The sequence below is a fragment of the Camelus ferus genome, chromosome 11 (genome assembly GCF_009834535.1).
Source record: "Camelus ferus isolate YT-003-E chromosome 11, BCGSAC_Cfer_1.0, whole genome shotgun sequence".
In the NCBI taxonomy this organism is placed as follows: domain Eukaryota; kingdom Metazoa; phylum Chordata; class Mammalia; order Artiodactyla; family Camelidae; genus Camelus; species Camelus ferus.
This window is the reverse complement of record NC_045706.1, coordinates 28,177,068-28,194,620: the sequence shown is the minus strand read 5'-3', so window position 1 is coordinate 28,194,620 and position 17,553 is coordinate 28,177,068. Positions and strand designations below refer to the sequence as shown.

Sequence of the window (17,553 nt, the reverse complement as noted above, 5' to 3'; positions counted from 1 at the left end):
GTTTTTTTCAGATATATACCCAGGAGTGGAATTGCTGGGTCATATGGTAGTTCTACTTCTAGTTTTTTGAGAAACCTCATACTGTTTTCCACAGTGGCTGCCCCAATTTACATACCCACCAGCAGAGTATACATAAGCCTTATTTAAATCCTGATTCAAATAAATTGTGCTTAAAATTGTATAACATGTAGGAGACATTTGGAAATTTGAACACTAATTAGTTGATATTAAAGAATTATTACATTTTTAGATATAATAATAGTGTTGTATGTTTTAAAAGAGTCCTTGTCTTTTTATGAGTATGTATAAAGTCTACGTCGATGATAAATAATGCCTGAGATTTGCTTCCCAGCAGTTCGGAAGGCATGGAAGAGGTAGCGTAGGTAAAGCAAGGCCGGCCGTGAGCTGCAGCCGGAGGATGGGCACTGGGAGGCTCGCTGTGCTGCTTTTAACATGCTCGTGGTTTTCTATAATAAAAGACTGAAACAAATTCCTAGAGTTGCTGCTCTCTAACCTTTAATTTATAATCATCATTGCTGTTACTGTATTCCATTGATTTAGGATGTTATCCATTGCAAGATGAACTATTATTTTACGCACCATCAAGGAAGAACAAAATGCTGCCAATGAATGATATGCCATCGATTATAATATGCATCCCAATTTCACAGCTGTTGATGTGGAAACAAGGTGGGTCTTAAAGTCAATGAGTGATAATGATACTAATAATATTAACTGTAGCCCACATTTAAGAAGCATTCTCAATGAGCTAAGCTCTGTACAAACATCCCTTTTAATCTCGTAACAATCCTATAAAGAGGATGATATCCTCACTTTATGAATGAGTAAACTGAGCCCCAGAGAAGCTAATTAACTTGCTCAGGGTCACACAGCCAATAAAAGGCATAACTGGGATTTGCACACAGGACTATCTAACCCAGAATCTGTCCTCTATGAGTGGCCATTCCCAGTGAGCAAAAGGCACAGGGCAAGATAGGTGTCTGTACCTGGAGGCTGTTACCTCCCTCTAGGTCCACCTGCTGGGGTGGGGGAGGGGGGCAGGAGAGGAGGGCAAGAGGGCACTCACAGGGTCTGGATGGCCCGCAGGGAGGTGAAGGTGCCCTTGGCGAGGCTCTGGATCTTGTTGTCGTACAGGGAGAGCAGGGAAAGGTTCTGCAGGTCCTGGAAGGCATCGGGCCGGATGCAGTTGATCTTGTTGGCATTCAAGAGCCTGTGGGCAGAGCCAGGGCCAGGCGGTGAGGGGAGAGGCACAGAACTGGACTCATCTTGTCCTGGGCACCTTCCTAGGTAGAGCATGCATTATCTCTGGGAGGAGTCCACAGGAACAGGCACAGGGAATCTGGTCCTCTGGATGTCCACTCCATGCAGTGGAGCCAAGAACTCAGCTGCCTCCTCTGTGCACAGGGACCAATGGTCTGCCCACTCTTCTCTCTTTCAAGGAACCACTAAAGGTGCCCCATGGGATTCTGGGGCAGCAGAGAGCACAGTGGCAAAGCCACTCCCAAAGGCATTTGGGGGGTCCTCCTTCCCAGAATTCTGCTGGGTTTCCCAGGCAGCTGAGATGGAGTGCTGTGTTTCGCAGGTCCTAGGAGAGAATCCTTGCCTGAATGCTCATGGTTTAAGAAGGCTGATCTTGGCCCAGGTGTCCTCCTGCAGGAGACAACTCTGTCCCCAGCCACACTCAGGGACGCAGGCTGCATCTCTGGAGCCTCTCAGCTCTCCGATCAGTTCTGAACCTGCCTCTCCCTCCCTCTCTGGCCTCTGCAGAGCCCCACAGCCTCTCACAGCCTATTGGGTCTGCTGTCCCCCAAGCTCCTTGCCTCCAGTGAGTTCCACACCCCAAAGAGGCCAAAAGGGCCAGTCTGAGAGGCCAGAGGAATACTGGCCCCCTTCCTGGGCCCCACCCAAGGTCACTTGCATTCTGGTCCTTACAGGAGCTGCAGGGTGAACAGGCCTCCAAACACTCCCTGGGGGAGGTCTGTGATCTTGTTCCCATATAGGACCCTGGAAAAAAGGCAGCAGAAAGTGAGAGTTGGAGGACTGCCCACCAGATGAGGGCACAGCTCTGCAAGTCATGCCCACACAAAGGTACCACCTCTAAGCCCTTCACGTTGCAGGTCCTAGCGGTACAGGCTTGTTATAACAGCGGCCAGCAGATGGCAGTAAAGTGTGCTAGGAAGGGGTCGCCTCTTTCTAGTCTGTACAATGGGCTAGAGGCAGCCTGTGATCCCCAATACTGCAGAACACCTGCCTCACTCATTCTCTGCCTTCACACACAGATCCCACAGAAGCCAGCAAAGTGGCCCTTCCAGGGAACCTCATGGGAGATTAACCTGGTTTGGGATCCAAAAAGAGATTGTTCAAAGAGAAGAAAATCCCAAGGGCAGGAATAATTAACATATGTTCAGAGAATTACAGGCAAAAATTGGTATGAGCTCTAGCACATTAAGCGAGTCTTTCCAGCACAGGTAAAACACCAGAAGGAAACAGACCAAAGTGTTAGCTGTGCCGAGATCTGGTGGTAGGATTGCAAGTGGATTGTTTTAGGCTTTAGTACTTTCACAATTTTTCTATATTGAGCATGAATTCTACGTATAATCAGAAAAGAAAGCTAAGGTTCAAAAAAGACATGCAAGCAGGAATGGGTTCAGACAGACAGTGAAAGCTTCAAGGGGGTCTGGGGAGGGGGATGTGTTCCATTCCAGTATCACAAGCAGCCCCCACAAGCCACCCCTGGACACATTTCATCTGAGTGAAAACAGAGTGTGCTGTCTCACTGAGATCGTTCTTGGAGGAGGACACAGCAACAGCTAAGTGTGATCCGGGATAGCCCATGCGGAGAGCTCCACTGTGGTTTGGGAGAGGAGACAAAAGGGACAGTAGCTTGGATTTTACCCTACCAGCACCAGGAAGCCTCTGAGACATGATGAGATTTGCATGCGGAAAGATATCTCAATTTGCTGTGTGGAGAATGGAGTGGAGGGACAGGAGTTGAGGCAGGGAGGCCAGGTCAGGGCCTGCCAAGGTGGACACTATTAGTGGGATCTTTTGCACGACCCCAGCTTGAAAGTTCCCATATAGTGAGGAAGCAGCTGTGGCCAGGTACCCACGAGCAACAGGAACCCACTTAGATGGGTTACTGTCATGTTCTAATTTAGGAGGAGATTTATTCACTTTTTGGAGGAAAATCCTGCATTTTAGCAGCCACTTTCAGGATCTGATCTCCTCAGCCAATGACAGTGACCCATCACCAGACCGTCATTTACAGCTGTGTACGTTACACGCTGTACAACTTTAGGAGTGCCATTCACAATGGGCCCCACCCACTCCTTGGGCACTACTCCAAGAGAAGAGGGTGCACACAGAAGGCACTGAGCTGACAGCCTCCTGCACTGCCCCAGGGCAAGTTCCATTCTGTTCCAACTCTCAGGTCCCTAATCTACGTCAAATATGTGTCCAGTGCTGCCAATGGACTGGTGAATACACTCATTCCTACAAGTAATGAATGGCCCCCATCAACAGGGAGCTCTTCTGACTACAAGGCACCCTGAGTTCACTGTCTGTGTAGACGAATTACTGTGGGACCTCAGAGAGTGAGGGGCTTGGTGAACCTGGGGGTGTGAGCAAGAGATCTTGAAAAAAGAGAGATGAAATAACATTTCTGAGATGAGTTTTCAATGCTGCTTGATGTTTTGTAGATTGATGGACTCGGATAATCCACTGAGGGGAGGGAAATACTGGACAGGAAACACTGTCTTCACACTGCCCACCACAACTTGGGATCAGAGCATGGCTGGCATGAAAGATACAAGGCAGATTTCACAACTCAAACTGGTGGCTGCTGCCATTATAGGTGACCCAGGGAAGCTTAGGAGCACAGAGAGCTGAGCCTCTGTGGGGAGGTGGGGCCAACATGAAGACTGGGCTGAGTCAGATGACTGCCACAAAGAATGCTGGGGAAATCCCCACTGCAGAAGGGAGAACATCTCACTTGCCAGGGGCAACAGCTCTGCCCAGCTCTTCCATGCACCTTCAGCCCTTGATTCCCTCCTCCCCCTCCCAGCTGCAAAGGGTCCACAAAGTGGAAGGGAAAGCCAGGCACAGCAACCCTGGCCTTGGCATCCAGAGGGAGACCCACTGAGGCTGGGTGAGCAGGGGCTGTGCTCTGCACCCACCAAAGGGGCCCTAGGCCCTGCTGGCCTCCTAGGAGGATGCCCTGGACCACTGCAGAGCCTTGGTGCTGCTACTTACAGTGAGTTCAGGGAGCGGAGGCCCTGGAAGGCATCGGGGGCAATCTCCGAGATCTGGTTGTTGCTCAAGTCTCTGCAAGATGAGCGGAGGAGAGAGGGCTGAATCCCACAGTGGCCACCAAGCCCTGCCTGTCCCCTCTAACCCCCAGATACCATAGGAGGGCAGGGGTTTCTCTGAAATTAGGAAAGCAAGGGGCCAGTTCCCCTATCTATCTGAAAAACCCACAGCCAGCCCCTATTTCCCTGTGCAGTCCAAGGGTCATGCATGGGCAGGCACCCCAGCGATCCCCTACACACCCCCTCATAGCCTCAACTGCTCCTGTTGGTGCCCAGGCTGAAATGGGGGATTGACAGTCAACTCTGGTCATTGCCAGACTCAGATTCAGCATCCTATTTAGGCCTCATGACATCCATAGAGGAGGTCACATCACCGCCATCCCCACATCACAGATAAGCCTGGCGGGAAGATGATGGCTCTGCCCAGGGCTGCTCAGCCGTAGGAGGCAGAGTCAGGACCTGCCCCCAGGCTGTGGCATGCCGGGTCCAGGCTCCGCTCCATGCTGACTCCCAGGAAGCAGCGGGAGACACTCACATCCTCCGCAGCTTTCTATAGGGAGAGAAGGCTCCAGGAGGGATGGACTTGATGCCATTGAGCTCCAGGCGGCTGCAAGAGAGAGAACACAGAGAAAGGCAGGGTCAGGTCATCCCACCCAGGCGTTGCCCAAACCAGGCCCTTTGCCCACCAGCCCTTGCTCCCTTCCTCTGTCTGGAGTAGGGGGACTGGTTTTCAGGCTCCATTATCCCAGGCTGTTGTGGCTGAAAGGGGCTCATGAATGATGCTAATACTAAGTAACCAATTCTAGCAGACTCATCCAGCTGGGCTGGACAGACAGACCACTGAGGGACACCACCCCCCAATCCTTCAGAGTTGCCAGCCTCGGGCAGAGAGCTTGGCTCAGCTGAGGCAAAGCATGCCTTCTCTGTTTACACTGATGGGCCTCGGGGCAAGCTTTGGGGTAGTGCCTACTCTGGCTCTTCCCTGGCCCACCAGGGCCTGGCCCTGCCGAGGGCACATCCTAAGTGCCTGCCCTGCCTGTACTCACATCTCCGTCATGGTCTCGGGCAGGTTAGCAGGGATGGCAGTGAGGCCTTTGCCACGACAGTCCACAATGCTGTTGCTGCAGGTGCACATGGCGGGGCACGAGCCAGAAGAGAGGGTGCAGGAGGGCACATGCCCAGCCTCCCCCTGGCCTGCAGAAAGAGTGGGTTGTGACCTCAGGGTGTCCTGCGCCAGCACCTCCCTCCCTAGGTATAGGCTGATGGGTGGGGACAGGCTGTTTCTCTGGATGATGATGAACCAGAGATCACCAAGGATCATGATGCAACTCTGTGGGCGTATAGCAGGGACCTGTTAGACATCTGCTGAACTTGAATCTGAACCTAACTGTGCTGCTTGAGAGTGTGATTCCTCTGCTAGGAAGTCCTAGCCTCAACTCTGAAGCTCCAGGTTCTGGTTCAAGTCACTCAACACTTCTGAGCCTGAGTATGACAAGGACCACGTCTACTGAGCACTGACTCTGGGCCACATGCTGTGATAAGCGCTGTACACGCAGTAGCTCATCCACGCCTACTGCACTACCTCGCCAAGAGCATGATATCACCGTGCCCGTTTTCCAGGTGGAAAAACCAGAATCTTGATGTTAATTAATTTATGGAAATTCACACAGCTAATAGATGGCGACATCAGAGTGAAGCCCAGTGTCTGATGTCAGGGCCCACACTTTTTAAAACTGAGGTATCACTGAGGGGGAGGGTATAGCTCAGTGGTAGAGTGCACATTCAGCACACACAAGGCCTGGGGTTCAGTCCCCAGTACCTCCATTAAAAAAGAAAATTAACTAACTAACTAACTAAACAAGCCTAGTAACCTCCCCCTACCAAAAATAAGAATGGGAAAAAAAACACTGAGGTAACACTTATATCAAGTGCACTATCAAGTGTATAGCTGGCTGAACTTCTCCAGATGGATGTAGCCCCAGAACTGCCTCCTCAACACGGAATATTTCTATCACCCAGGAAGGGTCCCTCATGCTCCCTCCCCGAGGTAGCCACTACTGTGAGATCTATCACCAAAGACTCGTTCTGCTTGTTCACGGACTTCATATAAACGGAACTAGACAGCAGGCTCACTTGTCTAGTTTCTTTCACTCAGTGTAAAATCTTCAAGATTCGCCCACGTTGTTGCATGAATCAGTCGTTTGTCCTTCTTTTTCAATTGCTGAGTAGTATTCTATTATCTGGGTATGTCATAATTAGGTAATCCATTCTTTTGTTGGTGGACATTTGGGCTGTCTCCAACCTTGGGATATTATGAAAAAAGCTGCTTGGATATTCTTGGCCAGGTGTTTTGCAGAACATCTGCACATACCTAGCAGTGGAGCTGCAGAGTCCTGGGGGAGACACACGTGCAACTTTAGTAGATTCTGCTAAACAGTCTGCAAAGTGGCCAGGCCAACGTGCACCCCTACTGGCATTTTAACCTCCAGTCCTTTCGGTGGCCACCCCAAAGGGTGGGCGCCAAGGTCAAAGGGGACAAAGCTAGGAGAACTCCTGGAAATTTGTGACATTACGCCCTTCTCAGGACAGGGATTGCCAGGGTGAAGAGACTCCAGGGGAGAGGAAAAAAAAATGCCTTAATGGAGAAACCAAGGAATTCCAAATGCAAAGGAAAAGGTTTCATTTCGAAATAAAAATTGTCCACATGAATTACCTATCCCTATTCCTATTCTTAAAACCTGAGAATTGGTCAATCACTCAGCAGACATTCCTTGAGCATCTACCTCTGTGCGTCAAGCTCGAGCAAAGTGCTGAGATATGGTTAGAGAACATGCTACACAGCTCCATGTGCTCAGGAAGCTTGCGACTTTGGGGGACCCCCTTCTGGGGCCAGAGAAGGTTCCCTGGGCTCCACAGGGTGAGGAGGACTCGGGGCAGCAAGGCGGGGAGGGTGAAGGGCTGAAGGGGAACAGCCTGCCAGGAGTCTGGGGTGGGAGGCATCTGACGCAACCCGGACACAAGAGTGAGGAGGCTGCCAGGCAGGGAGGCCGAGAGGACCCCGCCCAGCCTCGCAGGGCTGGGGACTCTCCCAGGAGCACTGGGGGGCCAGGTGAGGAGGAAGCAGCAGTGACCAGCCCAGAAGGGGTCCCCTCAGGTCTTTTGGGCTGTAAGATGAAGATTGGAGGAGCCAGAGAGGAAGTGGGGTGGCCAGGCAGGAGGCTCTCACAGGACTCCAAGTGGAAGATAGAGGCATAGACTCTCAAGGCCATCTAACTTCAAACCAAGGCTAGAAGGCCCAGTTCAATGACTTTGCAAGGTTGCAGGAGTCAGACAATGGGGGAGGGGAGAGGTGGTAACAGGAGGGGGCAAGGAGTGGAGTGAGTGAGGGGTGGGAGGTGTGGGATGGGAGCAAACAGGAGGAGGCACTGGGTGGAAGCAAAAAGAGTAAAGGCAGGGGACAGAAGAGGACAACGGGTAGGGGACAGGAGAGAAATGATGGGAGGCAGGATGGGTGAGAACAGGAGGTAATGGATAAGGCAGGAGAAGGAGATATGGCAGGACAGAGTGATGAGCAGGGACAGAAAAAAATGAGTGAGGATAGGGTATGGTGGGTGTCGAAGGGGTGTCCACAGATAAGGACAGGAGCTGATGGCAAGGACAGAGGTCACAGGAGGACCAGACGTCAATGTGTGGTGACAGGTGGTCACAGGAGGGGATGGGAGGTGGGGCAGGAGGCAGGCAATGGGTGGCCAAGAGCCCCAGCAGGGCCTGCACCCACCTGAGCAGCTGAACTCACTCTTCTGGACCTCGGCCACGTTGAGGCCACGCAGGCTGGCAGGGCCCGAGCACTGGGTGAAGAGCCCGATGGAGGGCCGCTGCCTCAGCCACTGGGAGAGCCAGGCCAGGTGGCAGTCGCAGAACAGGTGGTTGGAGTGCAGGCGGCTGCAGGGGGACAGGGCGGCTCACAACCCACCTGGGCCCCAGCCCCCTGCCAAACGGTGGGAGCCCCTCTGCCCGGGAGGGGCTGAGCCCCGGGCGCTCACTCGGTTGGGCATAGTCTGCACATGGTCAACTGCGCAGCGCAGCCCCAACTTGGGGATTATCTGCAGTCGTGAGAAACTTCCTGGAGGCTGCCCCTTCCCTCCCAGTGAGCTCAGGGGAGGGCACCCCTTGGCCTAGAGTGTGCCCCGCGAATGTGGATTCACCTCACTGAGCTCACGCTGAACCACCACCCCAATCACACAACTCATCTTCCAAAACAAAAGGAATTCATTTGTTTTCCAAGCAAAACATCACATATAAATGACGTTCAAGGTCCTTCCCTTTTAGACACCCTCCTCCCCAACTCCACTCAGCCCCCAACCTGGGGTGGCCTCTGGGGATGCAGAGGAGGCCGGGCTCCTTCCCCACCGGCCCGGGCACCTCCCCTGCTCGGCCGCCCCGCGCTCGGCTGCCCTGGGCTGACTCACAAAGTCCGCAGCCTGGGCATGTGGTTGAAGCTGGACACGGGGATGGTGGTGATGTTGTTGTTGTTCAAGGTCCTGAGAGGGAGAAACCAGGCACTTAGCATCTGCCCAGAAGGAAGCTGCGTGGGAAGGCGGGCACGGCTTCTCTCTGACAAACAGGCAGATTCCCACACGTGGTTCACAGTCCCCTCTGAGGTGGACCAGCGCTAGGCTGGACCCAGGACTATGCTGGAGAGCATGAGACACAGAGCCACCCCAGGGAAAGCTCTGAGCTGGGACAGTCATGCAGAGACATCACAGCTTCCGAGTCTGGTAGGATGGGAGGTGGAGCCAGAAAGTGAGGATGGGTGCAGGCTCGGAAGAAAGCGTGGGGTGTAGACAGACAGAGAGAGAAAAGGGAGGCATTCCAGCCTTGTACGTTAGAATCTCCTGGGATACACAGCCCCTCGCCCTGGGGTTTATCACAAGCAGGGTAATCCCAGGTTACACTGCTGGACATGACCCCAGGAGTATGACTTGGTGGCAAGACTAGCAGGGCAGAGAGCATGGCCTCTGCCCTGGGCTAGAACTCGCCTCCCAGGTCTCCTGCCTCCTGTGCTGCCCCCAGGCCCTGACTCCAGCTGCCTGGGCCTCGGCACTCATATTAGCTGGGCTCTCTCACCTCTGTTTCCCTTCCTACATTTTACTTACAGCACCTCCAGCCCCCGCAGAGCCCGGAAAGCTCCTTCCTCAATGCAGTTGATCTGGTTCTTGTCGAGCTGTCTGTGAAGCAAAGGGAAGTTGTAGGGGATGGCACGTTGCCAGCAGCCGGGGAATCCAGACATTTATGATCAAGCACTCCATTAGTTAAAAAAAAAAAAGAGGCCTGACCCCAATCATTTGTCCAGTTTATATGTGTCGATCCAAATAGTAAATGTTAATAAAAGTTTAAAGTCTTTCTTATTTTTAGTTAAAACAGTAAGTATAAATAAGCTATTTGCTATAATAATATATTAGCCAATCTGGGGATATCTCCTGGGCAGCAGGCACCACCCCACCTTGGAGACCACCTGGAGGGTTCTGGCAGTTGTAAAATGAATCTATCACAGGAGCCGTGGCAGCCAGAGCTGGCAAAGAGATTGCAGTCTGAGTGCCAAGTGAGAATGACTGGCGATGGCTGCCTGGAGTGCTGCTTGCAGAATAAACTGAAGCTGTGATTGGGCTCCTTGGGAAAGAAGGCAGTGATCAATTACTAATGTCTGCTACAGGCATGGGAGGTAGGGGAGTGACAAGCATGCCAGGCATTTCCCATCAGTCAGACCTGGCAGGAGAGGGGTAGGGGGTGGAAGGGATGGAGTAAGCCTGGACCAGAATAAATCTGAATAATAGAAATAAACCATTACATTTAAATGGCATTTGACAAAGTGTATTTATTTCCATATCTCATTTAAACTTCAGAGCAAGCTTGTGAGGTAAATATGATATCCCCATTTTGCAGAACAATAAATATTGAGGCTCAGTGACGTTCACTGACTTGCAGCAGCTTACACAATATGGACCTGTAAGAGAACATTCAAACCCAGCTCTCCCACTCACTGCAGAGCAAGGGCACGGAGACTGTCCATTTGAATGGAACAAGCACATCACCCAAGCACCCCACAGTTCATGCTACTCCCTTCAACCTGGTCCCCAAAGTCTGCCTGCTTCCTCCGACCCCAGGTTGTTCCAAAAGACCATACTGGCACCAGCCATCTCAGAGCCCAGACCAGCTCCCTGGCTGCCTGGACCACAGGGCTCAGGGAGACCCACAGGGATGCTGCCAGGGGTGGCCCTGCAGCCTCCAAGCCCCTCTCCCGCCCAGGTCTATACTCACAAGTTTTTGAGGTCAGTAGCTCCGCGAAAAGCCTTCCTGGGGATGGCTTGGATGGTGTTCTCACTTAGGTCCCTGCGAGGTCAAAGCCAGAGGGAGAAAAAACACTGTCAGGAAAGATTTCCTCAGAGCACCCTGATGAATCAGGGAGGTCAGGTGGACCAGACGGTGCCTGGACCAGTCACAGTTGCATCCCAGCACCTGGGACAGTGCTTGGCACACAAAGGTCACTGGGTAAACATTTGTCGAATGAATGAATGAATGAACGAGCTGGAGCTCGATCCCCAGCCGCCTCCCCTCCCCTTCTCTGGGCAGAGGGGTGGCAGCTGGAGGGTGCAGCCTGGGGCAGCGGTGATCAGCTCTTCCTGCCCCCAACCCTGCCTGCCAAACCCATAGGGGTCAACTCAGCCCCTGAGGCATTGTCCAGGGCTGCAAGGAGCAAGCAAAGGAGGGGCTTTTTGATGGGCCACAGCCGCCGGCCATCTGTGGTGAGTGTACCTACAGCTCACTCTGTGTTTTACTAATCAGGATGGAGTTTCCAGAAGAAGGCACAACTGGATTCCAGGTAGCCCATCCAGTATGTGGCTGACCCAGGTCGTGAGCTCCAGGCTGGGTCTGACTCCAGACCCCATGCTCTCAGGGACTGTGGGGAGCAGCGCTGCCATGGGGAGCCTGGGCCCAGGCTGGGGACTGAGCACGCTGGCCCAGGGGCTGCAGTGCTGTATCCCTGCCCTGCCGGAGGGCAGGGACCACTGAGGACTCCAACACTTCCCCATTATTAAAGTCTTGAAGTGAGAGAGGAGGCATTGCAGGGACTCAGCAAATCAGCTTCCACTTCCCAGCAGCATTGGGCCTCTGGCATCTGTCCATCTGCCCTTCCCTCCCTCTTTCGACCTTACTACAGACTTTTACAAATGCCCCTTTGCTTCCCACGGTGGTGGTAACAGCCCCCACCCCTACCCCACTGAGAACTTCACATGTGTAAACCTGCCTGCCCCTCGCACTGCTCCCATTTCACGAACGAGGAAAGAGGGGTTCAGAGAAGTTACACAGCTTCTTTGAGGGAACACAGCTGGCGGGTGGGGGCTCCAGAATTTGAAGCAGGCAGTCACGTTCCAGAGCATCTCCTTGCCCAGCAGCCCTGGGAGCAGGAACCGCAACCTCAGACGGCCAAAGCTGCCTGTGCCGCGACATGGGACTCTATGCCTGGCAGTTTTGCAGACCCCAGCCCCTCCTCTGGGCCAGGCCCATGGGGCTTTGACCATCTCTTTCCTGTCAGCCAGTGTTATAAGGACACTCAAGCAGCTCTCTGGAGAGGCCCACAAGGAGAGGAACTGAGGCCTCCTGCCAAGAGCCAGCAATGTGAGAGCGTCATCACGGAAGAAGGTTCTCCAACGTTAGTCAAGCTTTCGGATGATGCAGGCTGCTATGGTCTGAATGTTTGTGTCCCCTCAAAATTCAGATGTTGACATCCTTATGCCCAATGTGACGGTTTTAGAAAGTGGGGCCCTTGGGAGGTGCTTAGGTGATGAAGATGGAGCCGTCGAGAATGGGATTAGTGCCCTTAAAAAAGAGGTCTGAGAGTGCGCCACTGTCCCTGCCACCACGAGAGGACACGGCTATGAGCCAGGAAGCAGGCTGTCACCAAACACCAAATTTGAAGGCACCACGACCCTGCACTTCCCGGCCTCCAGCACTGAGAAAGAAGCAACTGTTCTGTGTATGATCCTCAACTTACGGTATCTCTGTTACAGCAGCCCTGATGGACGAAGGCACGGTCCCAGCCAGCATCTTGACTCCAGTCTCATAAAGACCCCCAGCCAGAACCCAGCCACTGACACAAGTTGTGAGATAATAAATGTTTATTGTTCTTTTGGGCCGCTACCTTCTGAGGCAATTGGCTACACAGAAATCAATGAGTAACACAGGGGCACCAAAAGAGGAGAGGCTTGGAAGTCCTGTTAGAGAGTGGGGTCCTGAGTCTGAGGGCGTGAGGTCCCCCTGAGAGCCTCTGAGGAAGGCAGGGCCATGTGCAGACTTGATATGAATGAGCTGAAATGTGTTAGAGCCTTGGCTCCATCACTTCCCTCTTTGGGCCTCAGCTTCCTCGCTTGCAGAGGCTGGCGCAGATGACCTAGTCTCCCTACCCACGTGGGCCCACCAAAGGCCAGCCACTCCAAGACACAGCAAGTGAGGCTCCTGGTTCTCAGGGCATCTGAGGTCCCAGGGAGGAGGGGAGGGGAGGGGAGCCCGTTGTTGACAGTGCCACCCCTGAGAGGAGTGGGCTGAGGGAGGAAAGACCTGGCCACCTGCCCTCCCCTGCCCGCAGGGAATCAGGAAGAACGGAGCGCGGGTGGTGAGGGCAAGACAAGGACGGGGAGGGGTGGTGGCCCGGAGACTCCCACGGAGTCAGGAAGATGGAGGGCGCACAGGGGTGGGCACCTCCGGCGGGACCCTCCTCTCGGCCCCAGCCAGCAGTCTGCCCTTCAGCCAAGCCTGGGGGGCAACTCTGGGCTGACTATTCCCATCCATTATTCCATTTAATCCTCACTACAACCCTGCAAGGAAGGTTTTTTATTTGTATCGATTAGTTTATTGATTTAGGCCAACCTTGTTCCAGAAAGACGTTAAGGTGGCTTATAGGGAATTATAAAACAGCAAGAGAGCAGGAGTGAAAAGTAGGGCAAAGAGAAGACAAATCAATGGCGGATAGCAAGCACGCAGCAGCACGTGACCCTCACGCCTGCCTGCTCCAGGGCAGAGGGTGGGCTCCAAGCTTTCTGAGAGCTGATGTGAAAAGGGGAAACTGGTCAGATAACTGCATCCCCAATATAGGTATAAATTCAAAAGAATCAGTTTCTCAGGAGTAGAGCTGCCTTTGGCACTAAGAAGAGATAAGAATTTCTCCAGGGCTCTTTATGAAAAATGACAGTGTGTCCCAATCAATAACGCTAGATCCTTATAATAAATGGGTTTCAAGTGTCTGTTTCTTACAAAAGCATTGCATCAAAGTGTGATTCAGGCAGAGCAATTCTATCAGGACGCACACCAGGAGCTAAGTGGGGAAGGGAGGGGTAGGAACAGTCTGTTACAGGGCGAAGGCATCGAACCTGGCATGATCCAGGAATCACTGGGAGCAAGTCCTGGGAAGAGGGTGTTGGCAGGAAAAAGCTTTGCAGACCAAAGAAGGTGACAGGTTAGACCAAAAAGGGGTGTGATCTGATGGCCTTCTGGACAGGGCTCTGTGGCACCAAAGCTCACAGGGGAAAAGATGCTGCCCTGAGACGGGCATGCAGGCAACAGATACCAAGAGTCAGTCAATGAGGTGAGCGTCCAGGGGCTGGTGTGAATCACCTCATTGATTCACCCAGGGCTGGCCCACAGCAGTGAGCCATTCACGCTGTTAAAATGAGTAAAGGAAACTGAATTTGAGACCCTGGAAGAGGTCAGCCTCTGGACCAGAGGAAAATAGGTGAGCCTTGGAAAGCCGAGGAGAATGCAGAGTGCTGGCAGCAGAGGGCAGTGGAGAGAGCCTCAACTCTGCAATGGAATGCCTGCTTCTGCCAGTTAGAGCCACGGACCCCAGAAGTTACATACCTGAGAGCTTCAGTTTCCCTATTTGTAAAATGGGGATTAAAGTATGTACCACACAGGGCTTTGAAGAAGAGTAAGTAGGTTCATGTGTTTACGCTTCTGTCCTAGCACCTCCATTTGGCTATATTTAAGAAATGCTGGCTTTTTTCCATTGCCTTAAAGCACAGTTCACCTATCTCTTTCCTAAGGTTCTGACTGTTGTTTGCAGTTTGCTCACTAGAGGGCGCGAGAAGCCTTCCCTGGACTTGGATGTCTGCTCAGGCACATCACAAACCCAAGCAAAGCTATTCTCTCTCTCTCTTTTTTTTTTTTTTTTTTTTTGGCCTCAGTTGATCCCCTACCTAGTCAACAAATGTCTTTCCCAAATCTCTTTTAAATAACGTTTCTCATCTCCATTCATCTCCATTTCACCAGATTGGCATGCAAACCCCACAGGCACCAACTTCGACTTTCCTCATCGTGTTTACCAGGCACTGAGCCTCCTTTTTCTTCCTGAAACTTAGTCGTTGCTGCCCCATCTTCCTCCCTTGGTGACCTTGTCACAGGCCCTGAAGTACGGACCATGGCCTGGGGTGAGAGAGGCCATCCTGGAAGAGGGAGGGCTCTGCAGCTGGAAGGACAAACCAAAACCAGAGCAGCTGGTGGCCTGATTCTGGCCAGGGGGAAACACAGGGCACAGAGCTGCGAGGCAGACAGGGGCTCAGAAGGAAGTCCCAGGCAGGATAGTGAAAAGCAAATTCCCAGAGCAAGGACGCAACAACCAGACAAAGGACAAGACAGGGGAGATAAACAGTCCTGGGGACGGATTCTAGGGGTAAGGATGAGGTCCTAGATTTCTGACAAGCTCAGATGCTGCTGGTCCAGGAGGCAAACACTGAGATGCCAGGGCATAGAGGAGAAATCCCACAGCTAAGTATCAGGATGCAGACTTGGTTCCAAAAAGCCCTATCTAACTCACTTAAATCGTGTGGTCTTGGCTGAGTCACTGAACCTACCTGGCCTCAGTTTTCTCATCTGCAAAATGGGAGTGAGAAGCGGCTCCTTCCTTACAGGATTTGATGTAACAAGTACTGGGTGCTCTCACCCCTGTCTATGACTCCACACATGCTGTTGTTCTTTCATTTCCTCAAGTTCCTCCTGCCACAGGACCTTTGCACTTCTGTTCCCTCTGCCTAGAATATTCTTCCTCCATTCTTCACCCAGTAATTCCTATTTATCTTTCACATATATGTCTATAGACACCTTCCCTGACAGCTCCCTCTGCAGCTGGCTCTCAGGGCCCCAATGCTTTTCCTTCGTAGCACTAATTCAGGTTTATAATGAAATATTTGTGTACTGAATGTAATAATAAAGTACTGATTTTTGGCTAACACCCATCTCTACATCCTGGACCTCGATCATTTTTAACTGAATTGAACTAAAGTGGATCCTTCCATGATTCTCTTGCTCCAACCCTTCTGCATTTTCCTGACTAGAACAAGGAGTTAGGATAGGCCATGTGGCTGAGATGGGAAAGCAGGGGCTTGGGGCAGCACAGGCTGGCTCTGTGTCAATTTCATGAGCGACCAAACCTTGTGCACTGGAGATGGCTACACCCACTCTGAACCAACGAGTGGGGGCTCTGACAGGGGAGCACTGGAGAAGTGCTTATTACCAACGTTGTTATAATAAAGCTGGCCGTTCTCTTTACACGTTCATATGAAATTCCAATAATTACCCTGGATGGCTCTGAGGTGTCACCAGCAGCATGAGCACGGAGGTTTGGAAGCCTCTGAGGAAGGTGAGTGGCTCATGGGAGGAGAGAGAGCTGAAGTGCCCCCACCAGAGGGGAACCGAGGTAAGGGTCCTGCAAGCAAAGATTCCCCCCTTGCCTGAGCCCCATCACCCAAGATCAAAGGCCCTGAGAGACAAGTTGCTGCCAATAGCGCCACCCCTGCCGAGTCTGGGGCACCCTAGTCAGGTCCCTTTCCCTGAAGAGAAGGGGGCAGCCAGGCCCACACCCTGGCTTGGGCACCATCCCAGGGGCCCCCCTCCTCCCACGCACTCTGCCAATCCCTCCAGCCTCTGCCAGGGCCAGGGGAAGCTGGGGCTGGGAAGCTGAGGTCGGGACCCCATGTTCTCGCTGCTAATCCCCCTTCACGCTCTAACCAGATTGGGCTCTGATGGCAGGCCGGCCTCTAAGGGGATCCACAGCGGGGCCCAGCCAGGGGATGCTGGGCACTAGCCAAAGCCAGACTCCGCCTGGGGTCCCGCCGCCTGCCTGCCAGCCCCAGCGCAGAGCTTGGCGCCTGCTCTGTCTGCCTCTCAAGACACAGGGAGTCTGGGCAACCTGGCCTGTCCCCCTTGCCTGACTGGTTACCCTGAACTTGCCCAATATGGGGCAGGGAGGGAACCAGGGTGGCCCCACTGTTCCAGCCCCCACCCCCGATCCCTGGGGCTTCTTTGTGGGATTAAGGACGTGGGCGCTGGAGCAGACAAAGCCGGCATGTACCTACACACCAAGGGACTATATGTACGTTTCCTAACCCCTGGAGCCTCAGTCTCCTCCTCTGTGAAGTGGGAATAACGGCAGGGTTGTGGGCTTAACTGAGGCTGTGTGTGGTGCTCTCAGCTGGGGCTGGTAGAATGGGCTGCCACTGCCAACTGCTCTTATGAGCCTTGGGGCTGAAGGTGGTGAGGGTCAGGGTTGAAAATTCCAGCACTGAGAATGAGAGGGGTGAGGCTGGAGGTTGGTTCTGCCACCAGCCCACCACGTGACCTCAGGCACAACATGCAGTTAGTTCCCAGCACCTCGGTCTCCCCTCCCAACAGCACTAACCTCCCAGAGATCAGGAGGATTAAATCACACACGAGTGGGCCCAGCACGGGGCAGCCTCCCTCCCGCTGCTGCAGGTGATGGTGATGGTGGTGAGCGCCACCCGGGATCCCTCAGCCAGTGACTCGGCTCCCACAGCTCCCACATCTCCGGCGCCTAGACCCGCAATAGCAGAGCCACCTGGGAGTTTTAGAAATATGGACATTCTGGCCCCACCTACTGAATCAGAATCTAAATTTTAGCAAGACCACCAGGTGATGCATATGCATGTTAAAGTTTGGAAAGTGCTGCAGCTAACAGAGGGAAGTTCTGAGCTGTGCCTGTCCCCAGCTGGGGCGAAAGCGAGGGATAGGGGCTGTAGCCCCTGTACTTGCCAGCATTTCAAAGCCAGGGGCAGAGGTGACAACTCCTATCCTTTGGAGGGCGAGTGGAGAGCCACTTGAATACGGACTCCCCCACTGGGTAGAGAGAGGGAAAGGCAGCCTCTGACCTGCCACCTGT

General features: G+C 53.0%; 1 protein-coding gene across 2 annotated transcripts in view; it reads right to left on the bottom strand.

Moving 5' to 3' along the window:
• SLIT1 (slit guidance ligand 1) overlaps window positions 1-17,553 on the bottom strand; it is a 176,875-nt gene that overhangs the window by 42,761 nt on the left and 116,561 nt on the right. For both annotated transcript variants that reach the window (XM_032491187.1, XM_014559639.2), the window contains exons 5-13: window positions 10,647-10,718; window positions 9,485-9,556; window positions 8,798-8,869; window positions 8,107-8,270; window positions 5,375-5,522; window positions 4,864-4,935; window positions 4,273-4,344; window positions 1,954-2,025; window positions 1,088-1,231 (exon numbers count right to left, since the gene is read on the bottom strand). In XM_032491187.1, coding sequence (XP_032347078.1) covers window positions 1,088-1,231; window positions 1,954-2,025; window positions 4,273-4,344; window positions 4,864-4,935; window positions 5,375-5,522; window positions 8,107-8,270; window positions 8,798-8,869; window positions 9,485-9,556; window positions 10,647-10,718 — 888 coding nt within the window. The remainder of the gene's footprint in view (window positions 1-1,087; window positions 1,232-1,953; window positions 2,026-4,272; window positions 4,345-4,863; window positions 4,936-5,374; window positions 5,523-8,106; window positions 8,271-8,797; window positions 8,870-9,484; window positions 9,557-10,646; window positions 10,719-17,553) is intronic.